General features: G+C 45.4%; 1 protein-coding gene and 1 long non-coding RNA gene across 3 annotated transcripts in view; one reads left to right on the top strand and one right to left on the bottom strand.

Moving 5' to 3' along the window:
• The first annotated feature begins 285 nt into the window (after positions 1 to 285).
• Positions 286 to 12,630, top strand: LOC147302406 (uncharacterized). Its single transcript, XR_015127224.1, has 2 exons — positions 286 to 658; positions 9,506 to 12,630. It is a non-coding gene; the product is annotated as an uncharacterized LOC147302406 (long non-coding RNA).
• LOC147302405 (lysine-specific demethylase 6A-like) overlaps positions 12,562 to 24,178 on the bottom strand; it is a 35,248-nt gene continuing 23,631 nt past the window's right edge. The window contains exons 13-30 of one of the 2 annotated variants that reach the window (XM_086283696.1): positions 23,508 to 23,645; positions 21,514 to 21,645; positions 21,321 to 21,389; positions 21,121 to 21,228; positions 20,186 to 20,593; positions 18,941 to 19,794; positions 17,970 to 18,099; positions 17,761 to 17,866; positions 17,446 to 17,651; positions 17,291 to 17,352; positions 17,016 to 17,090; positions 16,570 to 16,718; positions 16,354 to 16,468; positions 16,076 to 16,263; positions 14,996 to 15,137; positions 14,791 to 14,917; positions 14,207 to 14,377; positions 12,562 to 14,000 (exon numbers count right to left, since the gene is read on the bottom strand). In XM_086283696.1, the coding sequence (XP_086139822.1) occupies positions 13,971 to 14,000; positions 14,207 to 14,377; positions 14,791 to 14,917; positions 14,996 to 15,137; positions 16,076 to 16,263; positions 16,354 to 16,468; positions 16,570 to 16,718; positions 17,016 to 17,090; positions 17,291 to 17,352; positions 17,446 to 17,651; positions 17,761 to 17,866; positions 17,970 to 18,099; positions 18,941 to 19,794; positions 20,186 to 20,593; positions 21,121 to 21,228; positions 21,321 to 21,389; positions 21,514 to 21,645; positions 23,508 to 23,645 (3,210 nt within the window). In that variant the 3' untranslated portion in view covers positions 12,562 to 13,970. The remainder of the gene's footprint in view (positions 14,001 to 14,206; positions 14,378 to 14,790; positions 14,918 to 14,995; positions 15,138 to 16,075; positions 16,264 to 16,353; positions 16,469 to 16,569; positions 16,719 to 17,015; positions 17,091 to 17,290; positions 17,353 to 17,445; positions 17,652 to 17,760; positions 17,867 to 17,969; positions 18,100 to 18,940; positions 19,795 to 20,185; positions 20,594 to 21,120; positions 21,229 to 21,320; positions 21,390 to 21,513; positions 21,646 to 23,507; positions 23,646 to 24,178) is intronic. The other variant, XM_086283697.1, reaches the window with a different exon arrangement.

The following is a 24,178-nucleotide window of genomic DNA, read 5'->3' as shown; positions in this document are numbered from 1 at the left end:
GGAATCGAGATGAGTCACAAGTGTTCGGAGCTCTTTGCTGAGGATACCTTACTGCCCTTCTTAAGACATACACACTCCCCCACCGCCACCACCAAAAATCTACTTCAGGTGACACTAAAATGTAAGCTTTTAATGGTCCTGCTGTGTGTAGGCGTGCACACGCACATGCACGCAATTGATGCGTAGGGGTGTAGAGTGGTCAACTGATGAGGCAGTGTGGAGGCTGAGAGCTCTGGAGAGTGGTGTGTGGGTTGGAAGCCTCCTCTCCTTGCAGCGAAACGCACACACAAACACACACACATGCATGCACGCACAAAGCTGGGGGAGGTGGAGGCAGCAGGGCTTGCTTCGCTGGCTGTCCATTGATCAGTGAAGAGGTTGGTAGACTTAAAAGATCCGTGTAGAGACTGGTGGAGAGCAGAGAGAGAGAGGGAAGGATGCAGCGAGCAGAGACAGAGAGAAACAGCCAAGGAGAGCTGCACAGGGGGAACACCTCGAGAGCGAGAGAGAGATAGATAGGAAGGAGAAGAAGAAAGTGAGTGAAGAGGTAGAGATGAGGAGGAGAAGAAGACTAACAGAGGCAGATGACTGCGTCTGAGCGAAGGGGAGGGGTGGTGGGGGTTGCCCCGGGCTTTAACAGTCTGGATGGAGCTCATAGGTAAGCGCTTGATGTTTCTGTGTTCCTCAGTGTGATGTACGTGCGCATACAGCCTGGGTGCCCATTTGTATGCCTGTGTGTGTCTCGTGCTGCCCGTGCTTCGGTGTGGAGTCGCTGCTGCAGAGAGAGTGAGAGTGTGTGTGTGAGATGAGAGATGCCAGTCGTTTGGCTTCACAGTGCAGCAGCAGCAGCAGCAGCAGGAGTACAAATCTCCCAGGCTTCCTTCCTCTGCAGATGACACCATTCACTCTTGTTAGCTCTTCAATTAAAAACAGCAGCGTGCCACCGGACTGGCATCACTGCTGCAGGATTCATTCAGGCTGAGTGCAGGGTGGGAACATCACCAACAGGCTTGGTAAAGATGAGTTCTGCTGGGGGGAGGGGGGTTAATGAAATGATATACTGCTGCATACAGTAGGAAAGACTGAAAATGCATGCACTGGTTACTTAAATGCCCATGTGGCACATTATCCATGAAACAAAAGGGATGAGCCACGAGTCCTGTAGCAACTCAGTCCCGAGACATGTCACCCATGTGTGTCTACAAGGGATCCTCTTTTTTTCCCCCATAAGAAGGATAAGTGATCTAGCAATGCCTGCAGTCTTGTAAAATGAGAGATTAAGCAGTGAATCATCAGGTGACAGAACACCATTCACACCTGCATCTACGATTCTGAGATTTTATTTTTTTGGGGGGGCGGGGTTAATCCAAAATGTTCAATAGAAAAACGTAGTAAAAAACAGGATGTCAGTGAATATGTATTTCTGAAGCACTAGGTCTGCTTCTTGACCGCTGATTGGCTGAACTATTGTTAAGTGGCCAATAATTGAAATTGAAATAATTAATTAAATAAAATAATAGAACCACGCACCAGAGATCTGCACTCATGAAGGCTTCAAATTAGTTTATTGTACAACTTGTGCGAGGTAAATGCACAATTTTTTCCCCTAAAGACTCTGCTTTGGAGTTCTTGGTAGTCACATGCTTTCCAACCCCCCCCCCCCCCCCTCTGAAATTCAGAAATTCTCATAAGAAGTCCTGGCTCGGCTTCAATAACAGCCTGGTGGATGTAGAGACCAACCTTTAAGGCAAGGACATTGATTTAAGGCAACTCTTTAATCCACAGCCACTTGTGGCTTGTTGCGCAATATATATATATATATATATATATATATATATATATATATATATATATATATATATATATATATATATATTCTTCTACATCGGACCCCAAACCCAGACTTCCCCGGACCCCAGTTAGTGCACCACCAAGGCAGCAGCTGAAGACCCCCCCCCCAGCACCACCACTACCCCTCCTCCTCTTTTATGATATGGGAAGCAGCACGCGTTGACGTGTCGCGCTGCGCTTCCGACCGCTAGTATCGGCATGCGTCTTGTGCACACACGCACAGTGTTCTCATGGGGACATGCGGCCAGCAGAGCCAGCCACGGTAAGTGGAGCCACTTTTCATAACGACGCTTTCTATCTCCGGGGAAGGCACAACAACTTTCGCCGGCCGTTAGTGTTGCTGCTGCTGCCTCAGCCCGTGCTGGAGAAAAGCAACTTTAATAGACTTTCTTTCACTCTCTCTCTCGTTTGTCGGCACCATTCCGTTCACAGCTTTATCCATGCAGATTGCGCAACGCGGAGTGTGATCGGACGGGAAACCGTGAAAACAATACCGTGCTCTTGTTGTTGTTATTGTTATTAATGTTATTTATTGTTATTATTTAACACCGGTTTCCTCAAGTGAACGCTCACGCTGACCAAAGCCCACCTCATCACCTCGGCTGTGCTCTGCTTTTGGCCATGCGGGGCTTCTCCATGGAGCACATTTCAGTCTCACCACTTGGTTAACAAAAAAAAAACAGAGGGGCATTTTTACGCACTTTTTTAAAAAACCCAAAGACATATCTTAAGTGCTGCTCAACATTCAAGTTGTGTTTTTCTTTTTGTCAACTTGAATGTTTAGTTACTTTGAGTGCCAAGTGTGGTACTCGGTCCTGCGAGTGTGTGTGTGTTGGGGGGGATGGGGGGGGGGGGGGGGGGGCAATGCGCAAAGTGTGTGGTCTCCAAGCTCTCCACCCACGCAGAGACGCACGGTTCGTGCGCGGGCGCACACGCCTGCACATGCACACACACAGACTACAAGTTGTGTCTGTGTCGGTCGGGCATGGATGTCTCTGAGTCTCAGGAATGCGCCCGGCGTTTTCTCTCTATTTTTCACATTAAGTGCAGTTTGGAAACCGCTCTCAAAGCCGCTCTCAGAACCGATGCCACCGCTGTCAAAACTCTGACACCAAGGCACGCAAATCCGGTTGCGAGTTTCAGAATAAGAGCCGCACAAACTCGCAATATTTACCCATATCATATCATATCATTTTTTTTCCTTTCCCATATTGGCTGTCAGTACATTATATATACCGTATTTATGCTTATAAATAAGATTATAATATAGTTAATTCTATATGTTTGCTTTGAAATTACTTTACAGCTTAATTAATAAATAAAATAATTCAGCCATTCTACTATCAATTAATCAAGTCGCCTATTGAGTTAATATGAATAATGACATGTTTGGACTGCAGTTATTTTTGGTATTACTAAATATATATCATATTATTCATTTCCTATTACTAAGTATGCTCGTCTCTATATTTAGTTTATTTCAAACCACAAAAAACGAAAGAAAACAAAAAAGAACGAAAAAACTCTTAAACACATAAAGTTCCCGGTTTGTTCCGGGTGAAATTCATCACGCTTTACACTAAAGAGGGAAGGGAGGGGGGTAGCCCCTGCCTGGAGAGGAGAGAGGGGGAAATTCTTGTGTTTTTGGTATGCGATTACCCAGCGGAGAACCCATGACTGAAAGGGAGGAGGAGGACCGGGGTTGAATTTAGGATACATTCCTTGCCTTCCTTTTTACGGTAACCACATTATTGCTGCTGCTGACATGCTGCCTCCTCACATGACACCCCTAAGCTCCCAGCTGATGCGTTACAACTGGACAAAGCGAGTCAGATGACCTCAGCACGTATGAGTGCAGGAGAACTACAAATGTCGATAATAATAATAATAATAATAATAATGTTAATGAGTTTACCTCAGATGTTTAGCTGAGTCAAATGATTTAGAGAACGTGTAAAAATGACTCCTTTGGAGATTTTTAATAAGACAAAACCTGATTTTATTTGTAGAATTGCATTGAGAACTTGTTAACTTTAAGGTAAACTCTGTTTGATAAATGTCTGATATGTTTAAAATTATGGGGAATTCCTGGCTTAAAATGACCACTTAGAGAAATCGTATTCAGTTCTTGCTAGCTGTAACAAGCCTTATTTAAGGGTTTCCTCTTAAAGGATACATTGGTGATACAGTGTAGCTTTTCTGGATAGGAAAGCCTGTCACAAAGACACAAGGTAACAATTCATAAAACAGCCAATGACTTAGGGTGTAATTCACCTGTAATTAAATGGAATTTCAGTGTATTTTGTTTGAAATTACAATGTAATTTACTTATTTAAAATACTTAGAGTTAGTAGGGTAACAAATCAGGTTTTTACAGGAAACAAGTAATTATACTTTAAGTCATTTTAAGTAATGCGTAATTTCCTCATAAGTTAGCAGAAAAACAAACAACATCTCAAGCATGCTGAACTGTTGGAGGCGACGGCCGTATTATGAAGTGTCATAACCTTGCCCAACTTCTGGGTATTTTACAGAAAATTAGGTAAGTAATGTACAGCGTGAGTGAAATAAAAAGGCCGACTGAATAATAGAAAATCATTCATGCACATCAATGTAATGATTATTAAATAACGAAGAAAAAGAAAGATGGGCATGGTCAAGTCACCCTACCATACAGCCCGTGCCCCAAAAAGTACAGCATATTTACAATATAAAATGAGGGAAAATACTTTTTTGTTTTCCGCTAAATTACCAGAAAATTACGTACAAATTCAAATTACTTACACACTACTTACTTTGTTTCTTGTAAAAACTTTGCTTGTTAACACCTTATTCTATTGGACCTACCTTTAAGGATTTTTAGGTAAATGTAATGACATTGTAATTTCAAATAAAACACCTTGAAATTGCATTTAGTTGCAGGGCAGGACATGAGCAGGGTTACATCACAAGCTTTTTGCCTGCTTCATGCATCGTAGCGGGTCATGACGTAGACAAAAAGCATGTGATGTAACTGTTTTCCAGCAGCTACACATGTGCTGCAGTACTTGGGAAGTTTAAAGACCTTTTGCTCCTTAAAAATAAAAATAAAAATAATAAAAATCCATAACCGTCCTCCAATCTGACCCCTCCCCTTTCTGATAATTCGAACACGGTCCCTTTGAAAAGCGGCCTGGTTCATTATTTCAATCAATTTTCCTTTTACCGTTAACGTCTGCCTACGAACCCACAGGTGGTCTCGCACACACACACACAGACTCTCTCCGAGGCCGGCTCAAACGTCAGAATTTTAGAAATACAGCCACATTACATCTGACATATTAAATGGAGCCTGCCAAATTTGCATAAAACCAGCAGAGCTCTGGCTGGCTGTTCTTCAGCGTCTCTGTCGAAGCCATAATCGCCCACTCGCTAACGACAATTACTATAATGGACTGATTGTTGGATTATACCACCAAAGTGGTTTTAGCACACATCTGCATAATTGTTCTTAGCATATACGCGCTCGTGGGCTCCTGGCTGCCATTAGCTGCTGCAGAGAGGAGGGTGATTGAGGAGTTGTTGAAGAACGGCAGTAAATTGTGTACCAACTGTGTGGGTGTTTTTCCAACCTGGATGAGAAATGCACTTATAAAGCATCGTCTAGTTAAAGATCAGATTTAGATTAGAGCTGCTGCTGGCTGGTAGAGCTGCTCTGCATGGGGGGCAATCCTGTTGCAACCCCAAGGGGTCAACTCACGGTCCTTGAGCAAGGCACTAAACCTAGAAAATGCAGGCCACTGAGTGAAAATGCATGAATCTGAGGGACATTTGGGATAAACAGCAGCGTCCTGAGTCAACTTTATAAATAAAAGTTCAGTAATGAAGGTTATGCAAGGAAATGTGTCATGTGGTATGATTGATGTGAGGAAGCCCAGGGCCAATCGGTGACAGGACGCGTCACCGCTCCTGGATTATCAGTGGGGTCGTTCCAAGACTTTCCCACACTTCCAATCCATCATTTCTGACTCTTGATTTAAAAGCGACTATTAAACATACGTTCAAAATTCGATGCAAAAGAATGGTTTTCTACATCAAAACGTCCTGCCGTTTCAGTGACGTCGACGTTAAATATCAAACATTACTCATGCTTTGAAAAGTCAACACAGCCAGCCCAAGGAGTGCGCTGACTTTGGTGGCTCAGCCTTTGATATCCAGCGCTGGGAAACAAAGTCGCGCTCCCTCTTTGTCAGAAATCACATTAGTGAGACTGAACGTCACGTGACCAACAGATGGACAGACACATCCGTAGTACATGGGGGACTGTAAGCAGCATGAGCCAGATCAACAGCTGAACCCAGCTTTCCACTCGCAGTCTCTGTATAAACATGCAGCGAGGCTTCAGGAAAGGAAGGGAGGAGGGGGTGTGGGGGGTGCTGGATAGAGCAGCAGTGAGAAAATCTGCCCAGATCTTTCCTCCAAAAACGCCAACTGATGATTTCTTAATCAAATTAAGCAGTGAAAGTTTGCCCCCCCCCTTTCCGGCCTGCAAGGACACCTGAAACCTGCAGCGCGGAGGCTGCTTCATGTCCTCCTCATCCTCCTCTCATTCCCCATCTCTTGAAAACAGGCCAACATCCCACACAGACAAAATCATGCTCCCTCTTCCTCTCCGCTTTTCTCTGAACAGCACTCTGTGCTAATTACTCTCCGTTTCCATGGCAATGGGTAGCACCTCGATTTTTTTTCCTGGTATTTTTTGTTATCTTGGATAGCCCGTCACAAACATGCCTCGCATCTCTTCATTTGATGGAGGCCACGGTTTACGTTTCATCTCGGTGGCTTCGAACATAAAGATTTTATGTTTTTTTCATGCTTGCGTTTTATAACAGTATCAGTCTGTCGTCACTGACATGCACTGATTTTACATTTGATCAAGTAGATATAAGAGTTAAGAGTAATCGTGTACATGGCTGCTATTTATCTGCAGGCAGTTTAATTTGAAATAGTGCTAAAGGGACATTTCACCACAAAATGAGTTTATCCATATAGAAAGTGTTGATGTAAGATGCCTTATGAATGTGGGGTACTTTCAGCTGCTCACTTTCACAGCAGATGGATCTGCGTGTTTGGCTTGGCACAGATTTTTGTTTTGTTTTGTTTTACACAGGATACACTCACTGACACAACCCTCCCGTTTAGCTGGGCTCGGGATAAGTTGAATAAGGGGACACTAACGATCTCCTCCCAGTCTCAAACCAGGGATCCTAACCGGAAAGAAACATGAATGGCGTCCCCCACTTCCCTTCTCAGCTGAGCTGCAATGTCAGCTAGCTGCTACTTTTGGTTGGGGGATGAAACTGCTCACACCAAGCTAAATTTGTTTGAATCACTATGTCCATATTTCTGGAAATACACACCGGATTTCTTACAGTGCTTTGAGTGCCATTTGGCGTGACGTTCACCCCCAAAAAGATCCCTTTAAACAGGACCTGCAAACCTGCTACTTCCAAGTGCCAACTCACTATGGTAACCCAATATTCCTGCAAATATTTGGGGGGTTTTGTGTGCAAACAGATTCATGGGCAGTCGTGAAACTCTGAGGTCTATACAGATTTTTGCAGTTCTTGTGGGTTCTTGCAGTTCACTTCATTTCAGTTTTTTTTATATAACCACAAATCACAACACCAGTCGCCTCAAGTCGCTTATATTGCAGGGACCCTACAATAAAACAGAGTAAACCCCAATAATCAGACAACTCCCTTAGAGCAAGCACTTTGGCGACAGAGGGAAGGAAAAACTCCCTTTTAACAGGAAGAAACCTCCGGCAGACAGGACACAAATCAAAGAGATTAATCTTCATAATGTTTAGCGAGGAAATCTCAGTGTCCTGATCTTAAAAAAACAAATATCAAAAGCAACAGTTTCCAGTCAGTATTACCAGCTGATTAGCCTAAAACATGAGGTGCTCTTAATTGAATGGGAATGTTTCATCTGGCTCCCTCACCCCTCACAGCTATGAGCCTTGGATGTCACACATTAAGCTGCGCGCAAAGTGAGTCACTTTGACACAGTCACACTTTTCTATATATATATGTGCAGCTCTCAGGAGGGGGGTAAGGGGATGGTTACTATGAAACAAGTCAGAAAAACAGGAGGAGCAAGGAAAAGAAGTAAAGTGAAAAAAAAGCTTTTGAGTAAAATATGAGGCATGGAAGGGGATTGAGAGAGTGAGAACCTGAGAAAACAAGGGGGGGGGGGGGGGGTATCGGGGTCTGAGAGGCCCACCATTCATTACTTATTAAACAGAAAGGAATGTGATGCTTTTGTGTCAAGGCTGCAGTCGGCCATTTTTCATTTAAAGGTCTGAATTTGACACAGAGCTGCACAAATTTCAAATCTACTCGCCGCTTGCACTGTTTCCAGATCGAGCTCGCATTTACTAAACCTGCTTTGTTGTTTTTCTGTAATCTGCATTTAAGTAACGTCAAGCTCTCACATCAAAAACGTGGTTGCACTCCATGACGCTAAAGTTCAAAAAAAAAAAAAAAGTGGGCTTGCTTCTCCTCCTTCGCACATGCCTTCATACCACATTATCTTCAATGACCCTGGGTTTTATGAATGGGCAGCAGGAAGCTCTGCCATTGGCTGACAACGACAGCCAATCAGGAAGGATAATTTTGCAACAGAAGTGGGAGTGGATGAATGGACAAGTCACACATTTTTAGAGGTCGGGGCCCTGTTTGTGTGTGTGTGTGTGTGTGTGTGTGTGTGTGTGTGTCTGTCACACACTGACCTACTTGGTTTATTGCTGGCATCTATACATAGCTGTGGGAAACACAAGCAGACAATCGGCCTGTTTAAAATTAGCAGTCAGGGCCACCTGTCTGTTTCTCACTAAAGCGGAAATGCCAGAGAGGGCAGAGAGGAAGGTAAAACAGGGTGGGAGTGGGAAGGGGTAGGGACGGAGGGGATATCGATCACTCCGCTAATTTAAATCTCTCCCGCTTTCTTTATCCCCTGCTGTGACACAGGGAGACATTGTTAGGTAGGCAGGATTTGAGGACCACTAGCAGGGGGTGGGTTGAGGGGGTTGGTTGGTGGTCCAGGCTATGTGGAATTCCTGTAGGGTAGTATATATAGGGAAATGAGAGCGAATAGTTACAGTTTAGTGTACTTAACCATACCATATGTTAAGGAAAAGTGTGTGGGGGGGGGGGAGCAGAAGGATGAATGGAGGCGAAGTAGAGTAAAAAAGAAAAACCCTCAGCCCCCCACACCCTTTCCTCCCCCTACACTTTTTAATTTTAACCTTGTAGCACAAAACTGACATTTCCTCCCTCGTCGCGTCAAACAGCCAACAGGAAGTCTCCGTCTTCTTAACTGACATTACAGCTGGCATCTTGTTTCCTAGAATCACGAATTTCAGCCCACACTTGGTTTTGTTCCTGTGCGCCTCCGCCAGAATAATAGTTTGTGGGTGTCGAGTGAAAATGTTTCAGAGAGGCACACTGTACTACACTGTCCAAAATACATACAGCACGTATAAGCACCACTTTTTGCCTGCTGCTGCTTTAAATATTTGCCGTTGTTTGAGTATGAAACAAACAATAGTATAAAACTGTCCTCTTGCCACGGTTGCCGTTCTCACCCAGACATCTTTTTTTATTTCCAGGCCTCCTGTCAGACTGTCAAACAGAAGAGTCGACTCTCCAGAGAAAAGGAGGCGTGAAGTCTTCCAGTGTCCATCTGTGGCAGTCAAGATGGACACCGACAACCAGTCTGAGCGGGCTCAGTCGGCCATCTTGTTTTCAGCGTGGGTGCAGAGGAACTGTGTGCTGCTTAAAAAGCAAAAAAAAAAAAAGCGAGACAAAGAAGGAACTTTAACTCTTTTCCCACATGTACCTGAACCATTGTTCTTTCAGACACAGCAACCCCTATAGCCAAATGCTAACATGCGTTCAATATTTAAAATACAGACGTATCTGCTGTGATGTCATTCACTGGTTTGTGAAACCCCTTTTCGAAGGTTCAACTTTAGCTTCAAGGCTGACACCATTTCATTTTTGTGTACCTAGCAGTAATGAAAATAAGATAAGAAGATGGAGTGCTAAGTTAGCAAAATATATCTATAAAACTGCTAATCAGTACTAAGTAACAGACTAATAAAGAGCTAGAATTTCACCCACCAACACTAGAGCCAGCTTCGTGGATGGTCTGTTAGCAGAATTTAACAATATATAAAAAAGCATCAATGGCCCAAACAGGTTAAGAGGCCCAGTTTTGATGCAGATTAACTAAAGTGAAGCCTAGCATAGAACTAGCAGCTACAGCTACATGTAGCAATTAATTTCTGCTGATGTGACCTCTAAACACTTTGATGCTTAGATCGTATTTTGCATTTCAGAATTGAGTTTTATTCAGGCTGTGCTCATTTGCTAAGAGATTGAGATTTGTTAGCCAATAAGCAAGCAGTTTCACAGCGAGTCCCATCCCGTTTCGCCACAAGATGGAGACGGTAAAAATACTCATCTTGAGGCTTCAACGCGGGACTTTAGAAACCAGTACCTGGCATCACAGTGGCTACATCCATCTTTTATACTATCTATCACCGGCTTCCACCTGTCAGTCAAAAATTAGCAAAAACTTCCAAAAGTGCTTTTGTCCCAAGGTATAAACACGTTAATTTCTTCTGTACAGTTGGGCATTGTAAAATAGAAGTCAATAGGTACTGACTTCCTTTAGTAGATTTCAACATGAAGGACGTTATACAGATGTCAATAATTTACCATGTAAAGTAGAACTTGCTAAATAGGAAATGCTGCTGCTTGATGAAATGTCAAATCTATAGGATTCATCCTAAAGGGAACTATGAATTTTTGCGCTAGACAGTTTGCACGTTTGACAGTCAATACTCACTTTAGAATATAGTGGAATCAGGCCCCGGTCACTCAGGTCTAGAGACCAGTCAGTGACCATCTGGCAACCTACAGTTGCAAAGCAAACTTTACAGCAGTCGCTGGGAAATTGATTGCTAAAGTCCCCAGTAACGCAGGCCTACAGACCAACGGTCGCTAGAAAACAATGTGTATTCCCCAGCTGTTTGGCAAAAGCTTGTGACTGCTCTGGCCCCTAGCACATTAAGGCAGTCATAGTTTGAATGGAAGTGATGGACTTACAAACACTGGCCAGCTGCTCTCCAACCTGTAGCAGAAGTGTGAAAAAAAAGTGCAACAAAAACCTTAAATGAAGACCGTCTGCCTTCAAAGTAAAAGTTGGCAGACCTTCTGCATTTTCAGTTTGCATCTTGCTTTTTTGAGTTTTTCTACCGCTCAGGCTAATAGTTAGCCAGTATGTGCAGACAAAAGTCGGAAAAACTCCAGTGACCGTGGCTATCACTGGGAGGTTTTTGGTGCAGCACCTTCTTTGCAACCAATATTGCCCAGCAATAGCCAGCAACCTCCAGGAACCACTGCCAATCAGCCAGGGAATACACATTTTTCCATGTCACTGGTGGTTATATAACATCCAATATGATCAAGTAATTAAGAAAAAAAAAAAAGATTAGACAATGAAACAAGTCTGTACAGGAGAAAAGAGACTAAGTGGTCTGGGACGTTTTCAGTGATTTACCCACAGTGGCTCGGTTAAATTAAAACACATCGGAAGACACGAACACCAAAAACGACTTCCTCGCTGTTGCAGGGAGTGTAAAAAGGGTTGTTGCACTACCAAAGGATCTTATGTGGAAAATAGACTCCTGCAAACAACCTTTTTGCACGTTGTCAACAGAGGAAATTGGCAGGGTGAAGGTGCAAGCGGGAAAAGGGTGTCTGCCTGTTGCAGCATTGTTAGTGGCTCTGCTTCTATGTAAAATGAGCATGTTCAAGTGTATGTACCTCTCATTTTCAAGGACTTTGTGTTGGAGCACTATGTTAAAAAAAAAAAAAAGTGTTTTCTCTTGTTTTTTTAATTTATTGGCGTGTGACTATGTCATTACAAACTGTATCCACATCCTCACCTGCATTACATCCGCAGCAGTCTGAAGCAGCTTGAAGTCGTTTCCCCTCCTCATCATTTCCTCTCTCGGCTGAACAGTGGCTCCAGTTTTGGCTCCAGACGGAGCTGCAGAGCCGCAGGGCACCCAGCGGTTGCTCAGTAGTCAGTGTAGATCCTGTGGGGCTGGCAGCAGCTACATCTGGCTACTGGGTCTCTGCTGACAGCCGCCTTATTCTGAATACAATCTTTAGGTGATTTTTAATATATTTTGCTCTTCTTTTTTTTCCCACTGGCATTTGAAATTCCTTATCAGCAGGATTAGTGTATTATTTCCTGTTTGAGTTTTCTGTGTAGCTTACACCCTTTTCCTGTGATCTCCTCTACTACGCACCTTTTAAATTTCTAAGAAGTGTCTCGAATAACCACCCACTGGGTGGAAAAAAGCCTCAGGCGGAGTTGATCCGAGGCCATGCGGGGACTGTAGAGTTTGTTTCTCGAATAAAAGTAAGAGAAATTCTGAGAACCTGGTTAAGTTCTGAACCTGGCATACAGTGTAGGAATCTGTGTGTGTCAGTCTACAGCTACATTGTCTGCTGGGTTTCAGGCCTCCACCCAACACCTGCATTGTTTCATGTATTTTTACTCCTACTGAATGTATACGAATGTGCTTTGTATGTTCCAGGAAGCCAAAAAACAACAAAAACAAAAAACAAAACAAGAAAACTGCAGATAATTTGTCAACTTTGTGTTTATTGACTCATCATAAAACATTCTTCAAACAATAAAACAATTTTAAATGTCCGTTTCTGTACAACGCTTGCTAAGCAATTTATTTATATATATATATATTTATATTTATATATATATAAAATGTAAAAGGAGTCGTGTTAAAATGACAAAACTCCTTCAAATTTAATGGCAGGTACTCTGGAAAAAATAACAGCATTCCATCAACAAATATTTTCAAGCAATAAATATGTATTTATAAATAGTGTAAATTTACATCAAGATTAGAAACATAAAACAAAAAAACAAACAAAACAAAATCACAAATTAAACTTAATTCCATAAGTCTATGTGCAACCCATTTTCTTTGTGACTTGGCTAGTAAGTTTTTTTCCCTATTTTTTTTGTTTATTTTTTTGTTAAACCTAAGAAACAAAAACATCAAAGCTTTGAAAAGAACGAGACGAAGATAAAATACATAAAAGCTGTGAACAAAAGAAAAAAAAAAAAAGGGGGGGGGGGAGAGGGGGGAGAACCTAAATTCACCTAAATTCTTCACATTACAAATTTTTTTAATTTTATTTTTTTGGTGGGTGGGGGTCAGGTAGGGAGGATTCTGCTTTTCCAAACTCTTAAAGTTACTATCTACCATAGAAAAAGACCAGTTAGGCTAGTGCTCCTTAAAGGGGGAGAAGAAGGAGGAGGGTGGACTGAAGAAATTTTTTTTTTGGAGGGGGAAGTTCTACCCCCCTCCACAAAAAGAAAAAAAAGAAAAAAAAAAAAATCACCCAGTCATCGGAATAGAAAACAAGGAGAAAGAAACAAAGAGAGAGAAAGACGGGTTGTCAAGTCAGTAGTCTTTTACGGGTGGTGTTGCCAGTTGGGAGAGTTAACAAGTATCTACAAAACACCCCTGCCCCTTGTCCCCGCCCCCCACCCCACCTTCCCCTCCCTGTTCCCGATCATCTGATTAAGTCCTCAATTAAAACAGGGCTGAGCCATTGTCTCTAGAGGAGGAGTGGGGAGGGAGGAGAGGTGGGTGGGTGGGTGGCCTGGCAAGGCGGAGAACAGGAGGAGGAGGGAAAGAGAGAAAACAAGAGTCCCGTTATGGAGCTCGGTGTGGCGCCCTCTTGTGGAAGGCCCTCCGCCGGGCTCTTTGTACAGGGGTTGCATAGACAGACACGCTCCGCCGCCTCAGCCTCCAGCCGTCGCTATGGAGACCAGCCATACAGAAGGGGCGGCAGAGAGGGTGGGTGGTGGTGGTGGTGATGAGGGGGTCGGGTAGAGTCGGCCTTGGCTTTCCTGAATATCAGAAATGGTCCGTGTATGTTTGTTCTTTCAGTTTTTTTAGATCTCAGTACAAGTTCCTGTAAATGGGCTTCATGGCTCCACAGCAGAAGAAGAGTCGCCTAATGTCAAGACGAAGATGAATGAAGAGGAGGGGCCTGCGCAGAGAGAGAAGGAGAGATGGTACAGAGCGATTATTCCTCAAGTTCAAATCCTCTGCAGTGAGTTCCCGCCACTGCTGATGTTTCATATGGGCTAATATCGGCCCTGCTGGCCAGCTATCGGCAAATAAGATGGCACTTATCGGTTGTGTGTAAATAGTAGTGATATGAGCTTTGGGGCACTGACAAATCTAACGACTTACTAATGTGAACTGGTCGTAGACCTGCATCATGTCCTCCATCCTGTACTGCTCCAGCACCACGAAGTCGTCCAGTGCGGCGCTGCCTTTTCGGGCACAATCCTGGCAGTGGACCACGCACTGCTTCTTGGACAGGAGCTCGCGGCGCACAAACAGCAGGTTGAACACTTCCACCTGTGGATCACACACACAAAAACACGCGTTACAAAACTAAATCCACAGGCTGAGTTTCTCTTGCAACTGTCTGCGATTATCACAGCAATTGACAAAAGACGCTTAATGGAAAGCTTTTCTAAAAAAGCAGCTGAAAGTATGATCCTCTTCTATCATCCTTTTGATTAGCAGACGACCTGCTCTACCTACCTGAGCCACATGCTTATAATTCACACGTGAAACACACAGTTAAGGGACTAAACTTCTCTAATCTAACAATCCAGGGTGCAGAGTAATATTCAGGATGTGAGTGGGAACGATTGCGCCGACGACTATTATCTTTCACTCGAAAAAGCTGCAAAGCCAGAAAAATGTGACATCCTGTTAAAATTCACACCCCTGGTGCTGCAATGTTCCCGGTGTTGTTCACTGACCTCACAGATGGTGCAGTAGTGGGCCGGCTCGTCCCTGGTCCTCGGCCTCAGCACCGTTTCCTTGCCGGCTGCCGCCAAGGCTTCCTTCACCCACTGGCACTGCTTCAGTGTCCGCAGCAAGCAGTACCTGTGACGGGAACAGAGGCGTCAGCGATGGGTGGAAAAGAAAGGAAAAAAAGAAGCCGCAGAAGCCCCCGCGACTTACTTGATCATCTCGAACAGCTTGTGGTCGGACACTTTAATGTTGCGCGCCATGTTCCAGGAGAGGTGCACCATGGGAACCATGGACTTGACGCTCTGGAGCTTATTCCACTCGTATCGCTCCACAGCCAGCTTGTACTGGTGAGCTGAAAGAGCAGTTTAAAGATTTAGGAGAACATTCTGGACTTTATTGGACATAGACACGCACGGGATGCCGACAGCCAGGAGCCCTTCATCAGTCAGCGTAAGCATAAACAGTCACACAGACTACGTGGATTTAAAACTGCGCTGCAGTCAGCTCGTTAATCAGCTGAAAAGGGCAAAAATCAGCAGGGAAACATTACGGAGAAAGGTCAGAGCATCACAAATGTATTCATATTCTGAATGCTTCTCAACTTTGGCTCCCAGCTGATGAGCAAATAGAGACTTTTCCAGTAACAGATGTTTACTGGCCGATGGGGCCGGGATAGCTCAGTAGGTAAAGTGGTCGCCCCATGATCGGAAGGTCGGCGGTTCGAATCCACTTAACGGCTACCCTGAGGTACCCCTGAGCAAGGTACCGTCCCTACACACTGCTCCCTGGGCGCCTGCTTAGTGGGCTGCCCACTGCTTCACAGAGTGAATGGGTCAAATGCAGAGAAAAACAAGTAATTTCCCCATGGGGATCAATAAAGTATCCATTATTATTATTATTATTATTATTATTATTATTATTATTATTTAGCAGAGAGATGGCCTGAAATACAAGGCCTGCCTCAGTCAAGGGTAACGACGGGTTTAAAAGTGGTTAAAAGCTGTTTTCAAAGCCGCCAGCCTCTATATTTTTAATCTCATAGGAGAAACACGAGTACATAAACTCCAGCTTTGGAGGTAAAATTGCTCGTTTTCTGTCAGCGGACTCTGGCGGAGTGTAACGGCTGCTTTAGATTTTCCTTCTGGCGGCGAAAATAAAATCAACCCGGCTGTGGATCAGAACCCTTCAATCACACCTCAGTGCTTCTGAGCTATAACTGTGGGTGAAAAAGGTTTATTACTAATACTATTATTATTATTAAGAGAAAATATGCTCTCTATGACTTCATACCGGTAAGAGGTCCCACGTTCCAGGCGATGTTATTGCACCAGCCAATAGCCTGCACCCAGTGCACTGTGCCAGTGTTAAGCCACACCAAGTCGCCCGGGCGCTGAATGAAGCGATAGACGGGCACGTCGGCCTCGTACAAGTCCTCCAGGTTAGGCCACCACGAGCCCATCAGGAAGTTGATGTTGTTCCTGGAGGAAGGAGGAGTTTGAGAAGAGAGGTTAGGAGGCGCGTGCGTATAAGCTGAGAGAACGAGAGGAGAAAGATAAAGAGCTCCTTACTTTTCACAGAAGTTGCTCATCACTCCCCAGTAGGGCTCCGGTACTGCAAACCATTCACAGTCTCCTGGTCCAATGTTGATGTTGACGGCACAGAAGTTATTGTGTTCCTGATGACCTGGGTGGGGGGGTGGGGGAGGGAACAAATGTTCTTTGACCACTTCAAAAATAAATAACTAAATGAATACTTTAGACATAATTTCTTGTTAGTGTGCTGACCTGGTATCCGGCTCCCAGGCACCTTCATGTAGAGCTGGACTGTGTTCATACCCATGATGGTGTGACCCACGTGACTGAGCAGGTTGCCGGCGGAAACCACTCGAGCGAAGGCTGGGAGTTTGCTGAGCTCCTGGAGCTGCTGTTTCCACCTGGCAGGTGAGACGAGAGCGGTGCTTAACTCAAACTGTTTAAAGTATCGTATTAATAACAACAACAATAATAAGGCAGATGTACTGCTGCGTACGTGTCCACAGTGCCAAGTTTAACATGGTTCAGATGAGCAGTTCTCTTATTTTTGGTTGAAATTTGCTCAAATAGTTCAGACTTTAACTCAGGGACAGCAAAGAAATCAAACAGATTCTCACACAGGCAGCTCTGTTTTTTCTGGGTTACACTCTCGAGAGACAAGCTATGAAAGGCAGATGAGACTTTGAGATGAGACTCACTTCCGTTCGTCCGACACGTCGATGTTGGTTCCAAACTTGATGTATTTCAAAGGTCCCCTTCTTTTGCGGGCAGCACTTAAGACACACAGAGAATTCCCAATAAGCCACACACAGAGTACGACCATAATCACTCGCAGAAAATATGTTCAGTATGTTCTGCATTATGTTTCTGCAGAAAACCAGAGAAAAGCTGAACAAAAATCAGAGCCTGGAGATTTTGTAACAGGGCCAAAATAATTAAACCTGGGTCTTTATTAAAGAACGCTGATAGGTACCTCTCTGCTGACGCTGGCTCTGTGTCTGAGGGCTCCTTTAGTGCCTTCTTTTCATTCTCTTCCTGCAAACAAACCAAAAAAGTGTGAGTTCAGGATTATAGTCGAGCTGAATCTTTCTCTACAGTCTCTGAAGTGACAGGCAAAGTGGAACTGACCCGCAGGGACTCTTGGAAGGAGGCGGCCTGATACTGGGCGTATTTGGCGATGGTGGTTTGGGAGCGGGCGCTCTCACAGCGCCACATTTTCTTGGTGCCGGTCGGATCCCAGTTCTCATCGGCGGGCTGGGAGAGCTGAGTCCAGACCTCCACCAGGTGCTCTGGATTGGCCTCGACCAACGTCTTTGTGGAAAACAGACCCAAGTCTGCGTGAAGAAACACACCCGCACACAGATGAAGCTCCGATCATCTCTGTGACGGCAAACATACACACACACACACACACACACACACGTTTGTAACGGAGCCATTTACCCAGTTTGAGAGCTCCAGCCAGTCCTCGAATGACAGTGACGGGGTTGGAGGGGTTTGTGCAGAACTGGTGCAGCGGGGGGAAGAAAGCATCTCTCTTGTTCTCCAGCTGGTCCAGCCACAGGAAACAGAAAGTAATTATTTTTTTAATTCGGGCGCTAAAAACTGAAGAAATTTAAAATGTACTTATTTTGCTGATGGCTAATACTCACGTAGATGCTAGGTGTGGGAGGGTTGAGCTTGTCTTTGGGCAGGGCTGGTGAGGGTGGAGGTGGCAGGCGTGGCGGGGGGCACTTATCGAGGAGGATGCTGCTGTTGGACAGACCGTTCTTCCCCAGGTTTCTGCACATGCATAGCACACAAAACCTCCTCAGCCACAGCAGTGATGCAAACACTTCTCTCAAATTCCTTCTCAGCAATATCAGTGGTATCATTAGAACCTTGCAAGGTGTGATGGCACATTTTAATACAAAAAATGTAAACTAAAAAAAACAAAAAACAAAACCTCAAACCATTTATTTCCACTTGATGGAAGGTCTGTAATCACATGAAGGGCTCCGTTTAACTGAATAATATCTGCATGGCAACAAGACTGCCCAGTAGCCTTCTTCGGTGTTGTTGACAGTTACATAATAATTTGCTGTTAGTACTGCAGTTACACTGTAATTCCACAGGGAGGAGACATGCTCAAAACAACCCACACAGCCCGGCCATCCTGCTCTCATTCTGCACAGGCAGCAAATAAAAAAATGGTCTTAAACTTTGCTACGACTTTGGAGAACATTCCAGACATGTTCCAAACATTAGGTTACATAATTGAAAACCCTTAAACGCTACATTTCAGCACTAAATTAGCTGAGTGAGGCACACGCATTTTCTCTCATTTACACGGGAGCAGCTGCACATTTCCATTAGTACCTCAAACACACTTAACTCAGTGCTGTTCTTGCCAGAACATACTCAGCTCTAAGTCACTCTCAGTTTGTAAGATGCCAGAAAACTGGTGTTTTGCTAATGCACTTAAAGCCCCTGTCGCAGCCTGACTGCGTGTTCTTTGTGCATGCGCCAAAAAACAACAACAACAACGCCAATGCGATCGTTCCTGACGAGAGGAAAGAAGCGTGCTGTCTGAGTGCATCCGCAAGACTCCATAATGTGAAAGAAAAACAATGAGGCTTCTCACCTGCAGGCCTTCAGCACGTCTGTGGAGCTGGGGTAGATGGATATTGAAGACGACGATGACGACGAGGAGGAGCTGTGTCCGTGCGGAGGCGTAGCTTTGAGACTGGTGACGGCAGGCGGCTCAGCCTTCAGCGGGCTCTGGGAGTCCTCGGAAATACCTCCTTTGCTGTTGCCGTTGACGGCGGGTGCAGTGGCTGCGGTGCCAGCAGGACTGTGGCCACATGCCTGGGTGTGCTCTGAGGATTTGGGCGAAGGTGTGGCGGTGGATATGGCAGAGATGGGCGAGGAGGCAGCTGAGCTGCCCTGTGCGTGGGGGGTGGAGGGCAGGACGGCCGGGTGGATGTTGTTGATTTTCTTGTGGGGATCCGAGGTGGTGGATGCCGCAGGCGCAGTCCCTTCTGACGGCCCCTCGCTCTCCTCTGGACCCTTCCCCCCTGCCAGCAGGGCAGATAGCCTAGGATTGTCTGCGCTAAGGCTCGGCTTGTCGCCGCCTTCTACCACTTTGCCGCCATCCGAGTGGATGTGATTGGCTAGGCCGTCCCCCTGCGCTGCTTTGCCATCAGCTGATGGCAGCGGCGACGGTGTCTTGACCACAGAGTTGCCGTTGCCGAGGGACGCGGCTGTGGCGTTGCCATCTTTGGTAGCGGACACACTGGGTCCTGCTCCACCTGAGGTAGAGGAGTGGGGGAGGGAGGGCGGGGATGGGAGGTGGTTATGAGGCCGCGGCGACGGGGCATTAGTGGAATGTCCAACCTGATTGTTGGGGTGCGCGAGGGTGGTGGAGTTGGGGGTCTCGGGGTGAGAGAGGGTCCCCTCACTGCTGGAGCCATGTGGAACAGACCCCTTCTGAAGCCCCTGAAGGAAAAAGAGCACAGCTGTTAGGAAGTGCACTCGTAGGCAGTAACCATGGACACGTGTGGCTGTAATTATGATGTGTAAGCTGGGCTTTTATACAGGCTCTGTGTCAGAGCCAGAAATGTGCCCATGTGGATGCACAGTCACATGTGTATAAAATAATAATAGAAAACAGACGTAGAAAAAATGAATTCAATAAAAATACAAATTAAAATGAATAAAAATGTAAGTAATGTCAATGGTTTCTGACAGCTTTTATGAACGTAGCTCTGTGGATTAAATCACGCTTTTATCTATTACTTAACACGGCAGCTGAGAGCAGAGCAGGCACCGTCACCAGCGCTGGAATAAAAAACAAAAGAGAACAAAGCCCATCAGTGAGGCGTCTCACCTGAGAGGAGTTTAGGTGCAGGGCCTGGCGCGGCATGGCGTCCTGTGTTTGCGTGTTTGTGCAGGTGTGAGGTAGCAGTGCTGCACCGCCGCTGCCGGCAGGTTGCAGGTAAGGCACGTCTCCGTTGGGTCCTGTGGGCGCGGGCCCTGGCTGATTATTATTACTACTACTACTACTACTATTACTACTACTGTTACTACTGTCACCCGCGGGGAGCGGGTCCAAGTGTCCGTGCGGCGCGGAGCCCACGGGCCCGTTGGCCAGTGGCTGAGGCGGACACTGTGGCCGGTGGGGTCCCAGGTGGGGCCGCATGGGGTGCAGGCTGGGGTTGGGGGAGGGGAGGGAGTTGGTAGTGGGGCCGTTGGGGAGAGATGGGCGCACCTGACCTCCTGAGGCGCTCTGTCTCATCTGTGAAAGAAAAATAAAACAATACTTTGAAACTGTCAATCATAATCGCCGGCGAGTGATTTATCACATCTGAAAAACCAGACGGGTGAGCTGAGACAAACATGGAAGCAGCCAGGAGAAAACAAAAACAAAAACAAACAAAAACATTCACCTCTGAGTGTTGAAACCTTCCACCACTGATGCGTGGTTTGGCACAAGATGCGACGGGTTAATGCCTCAACATGCCACAGCTCACCGTTAGAGTGATTTAAGAATAATGCTGTGGGGCTGGAGATCAGGCAGTGTTTACCCACTCTGGATTAGCGAGTTTATTTACTCTGCCATCACAGTTTAAAGCCTTTAACTACCGTGTTTATAGAAGCACCAGAGTCAGTGCTGATCTAAACCCAAAACATTCACCCGACCCTCGCTGTGAATTTCTCACGTTTATTCTGCAGCGTTCTTGTAAACTAATAGGATAAATTCAAGACAAAAAGGGAAAAGCGATGCTGTTCATCACTTTGAATATGCTAGAAGTTGTTCAATACCTGGTGCTGGTGCTGCTGCATTATGGCGAGCTGAGCCTCCAGCTGCTCCAACATCTGGAGCTGCGGCGGCTTCAAGTTGGCCCGATTACTCCGTAACTGTTCCAACATCTGAAGACAGACAGAAAGAGTGAGAACCATGTGACACCTAAAAATAATGATGACCTTTTTTTTTAAGATAAATAGATGAAAATGTTGCTAACCTGTAATTTCTGTGGTGAGAGGTACCAGTTGGGGACTGGCTGTGCTGGATTACTGGCCCATGAATCACCCTGAGGTGAAAAAACAAAAAGAAGCTGTATTAAGGTGAATGAAACTGGAATTACCGCCTCTGCCACCCCAGTTCAGTTCTGAGTAAACTCTGCTTACTACGAGGGAAACAACTGCCATATTTACCTTGGCAGGACCGGAGGCTTTCCTCCTCTTGGCTGGGCAGGACTGGTCGTCCGCTTGGCCAAGCGAGCCCACGTGAGGAGGCAGAGACTGACCCGAGCCCCCGCCCTCTGCACTGTGATTGGGCTTACAAGCCTGTGGGGAGGGGGATAATGGAGGGAGAGGCGCAGGCAAAAGGGAAACAAATCAAAGGAGAAGAAAAAAAAAAGATATATAAATGGATGGGTAAAACAAAGAGGATTGGAGCAGAGCCAGACGAAAAGAAAGTCATGAAAGAAGATGGTGGAAAAAGAAAAAAAGTTAAGGGTACGTGAGGAACAGGAAGAACAGGAAGAGGGAAAGAGGTGGTTATGGAGACATGGAGATGGGGATTGTGGAAAGAGAGAAACAAGGGAGAGCAATAATGTGATTCTGCGTTAAAGCTTCAATGACAGAAAGCAAAAAAACAAAACAAAACAAAAAAAACAAAACATTCCTGTGTGTCTAAAGGCGTTGCGTCAAATCACAGCAACACCCTCCAGGTTATCTTTCCTGTTTAAAGGAAAGCTGGGAAAACACGTACAGAGGCTACAACCAAACAGCATCTACAGCGCTCCAACTGTCCTCATGGGAAAGACTTAGTATGTTCCCAAGTTTGGCGAGACATTGCAAGGCAGTAGCAGCTGTTTAGGGACACAGTGGCATAACTCGACCTTGGAAGCCAAAGGTTACAAAGCATTCACACACTGACAGCCTTTAATATTAGTTTGGAGAAAGCTCATGAGCCAGATGTGACTGTACGGCCTGCGGAACAAGCCATCGTTTTAGCGTGCTGCGTTAAAAACAAAGCCAGATGACAAAAACGCAGCTTCGGTTTATTATTAATATCATTATCATCACTATTACTGAGTGTCAGGCTATAAAGTCACACCTGACCCAATGAAATCGGCTCATCTGAAGAATTTCGAACAAATTCATTCGCGCTCGAGTCGAGTGTCGCCACGTCGGCTGCTAAGAGATCAACACATTCCGACAACGACGACCACACGCAAACACGGACATAGCAGAGCTACGGCTATCTACTGCATGACCGACGTGTTTAAATGAAGTGGAGGTGAAACACTGCAAGGTGCCTAGGTCAGCTAATGAAGAGGGAAGGGGAGGAAAGGGAGGCGGGTGGGGAGGAGGAAGACGAACAGAGCCAATAGGAAGCCTGGGGACAGTCTACGGCAGCACGACCTCACCGATCACACCGAGGCAGGGTGAAGAAAAGCCCCCACCAGGGAAAAAACAAAACAAAAAAAGAGAACGCATCAAACAAAAAAGAAAGAGGCAAAGTGTGTGTGAGAAGTAGAAACACAGCCACTTTACTTTTAATTAGAGCCCTTTAATCTGATCATGACGAGGGAGGGGGGGTGGAGGAGACTAGGGGTGGGGTGTAATCCCGAATACCAGGTTAGATTTAGGAAAAAAAGGATTAAAAGAAGAAATCGAAAAGGAAAAATAATGAGAAAAAAAATCATTTATCGGATTTTTTCGGTTTTTGAATCAAACTGAGTGTGATGGGTGAAGCCATGTGACTGCTGGAGGCCAAAAAAAACAAAGAAAAGAAAAAAGAAAAAAAGGAGAAGGGAGTGCAGCGGATGGATAGCACTTGGCTCGGTTTTGCTGTGAAGCGGCCGTGACCCCGTGAGCTTCTAGCAGTAGCCAATTGCGATAAGCTGCGACAAAAGAAGACTCGGAATGCAGTCGAGGTCTCCAATCGTGAGGGCAGCAGAGAAATAAAGGCATTTTTATTTTGAGGGGTCGCCTTGTTATTGAGCTCAAGCGTTACCCATCGTTATGTACGACAGTGCATGCGTGTGTGCTGCCCTGCGGGTGTGTGCGTGTGTGTTTCGAGAGCCTAAGTGTCTGAGTTTGGACTCAGAGGAAGGGAGGGGAGGTAGGAGGCGGGGGGAGGCAAGAAGAGGGGAGGAAGGAGGAGTGGGTGGGGTAAGTTGCTCTATCTGGTCTCTCACCTGCTGTGGTGCACTGCTCAGGCCTCCCTGCCTGGAGGTTAGCTCAGCTGGGATTGGCAGACTCCATGCCTCCTCAATAAGAGGGAGCATTTTACTTTTACTCTGTAGGCTACTGAGCTGGGGGTTACTCAACTGAGCCTAGGGGAATGGAGAACGACGTGAAAAAAATAAAAATAAAAAAAATAATAAAATACAAGGCTTTTTCTTTTTTTTTTGAAAACGATGACCTCAAAACAAAGAAATGATTAGCAATGGTAAGTTGGCAGAGGTTAAAAATAAATAAATAAATAAAACAACAAGTGAAGCCAAGTTGAGAATCTGACAGTGATTATGCCAACTTGCACTGGTCTGGCTAACTCAACCCTACAGTCATGTCATTAACAACATGAGGAGGTACATTCAGCAACAGTGATCCCAAACACAGTCACAGTGTCCATTAAAACAAGCCAGTGGAGCTTGTCTTAATGCCATGAAATTATGCTATAGTAAACTGGGTGGTAATGTAACATTCCTTCATGCATATGTAAAGGAAAAAATGACAGCATAGATGAATAAATTAACGCATGAGATGTGGGGTCGCCCAGGTTTTAAATCTGCGGGAGGGCTGAGGGCCACTTCGCTCAGCTAACATCAGCTGTCGTTAGCGCCAATCGTTCTCGAAATCCGTAAAA

The sequence above is a fragment of the Aulonocara sp. 'chitande type north' Nkhata Bay genome, linkage group LG23 (genome assembly GCF_057382095.1).
Source record: "Aulonocara sp. 'chitande type north' Nkhata Bay isolate Kocher_YH1m ecotype deep benthic linkage group LG23, A_spYH_male_GT1.1, whole genome shotgun sequence".
NCBI classification, from domain to species: Eukaryota; Metazoa; Chordata; class Actinopteri; order Cichliformes; family Cichlidae; genus Aulonocara; species Aulonocara sp. 'chitande type north' Nkhata Bay.
The sequence above is the reverse complement of the archived record's forward strand: the minus strand, read 5'-3'. Positions and strand labels throughout refer to the sequence as shown.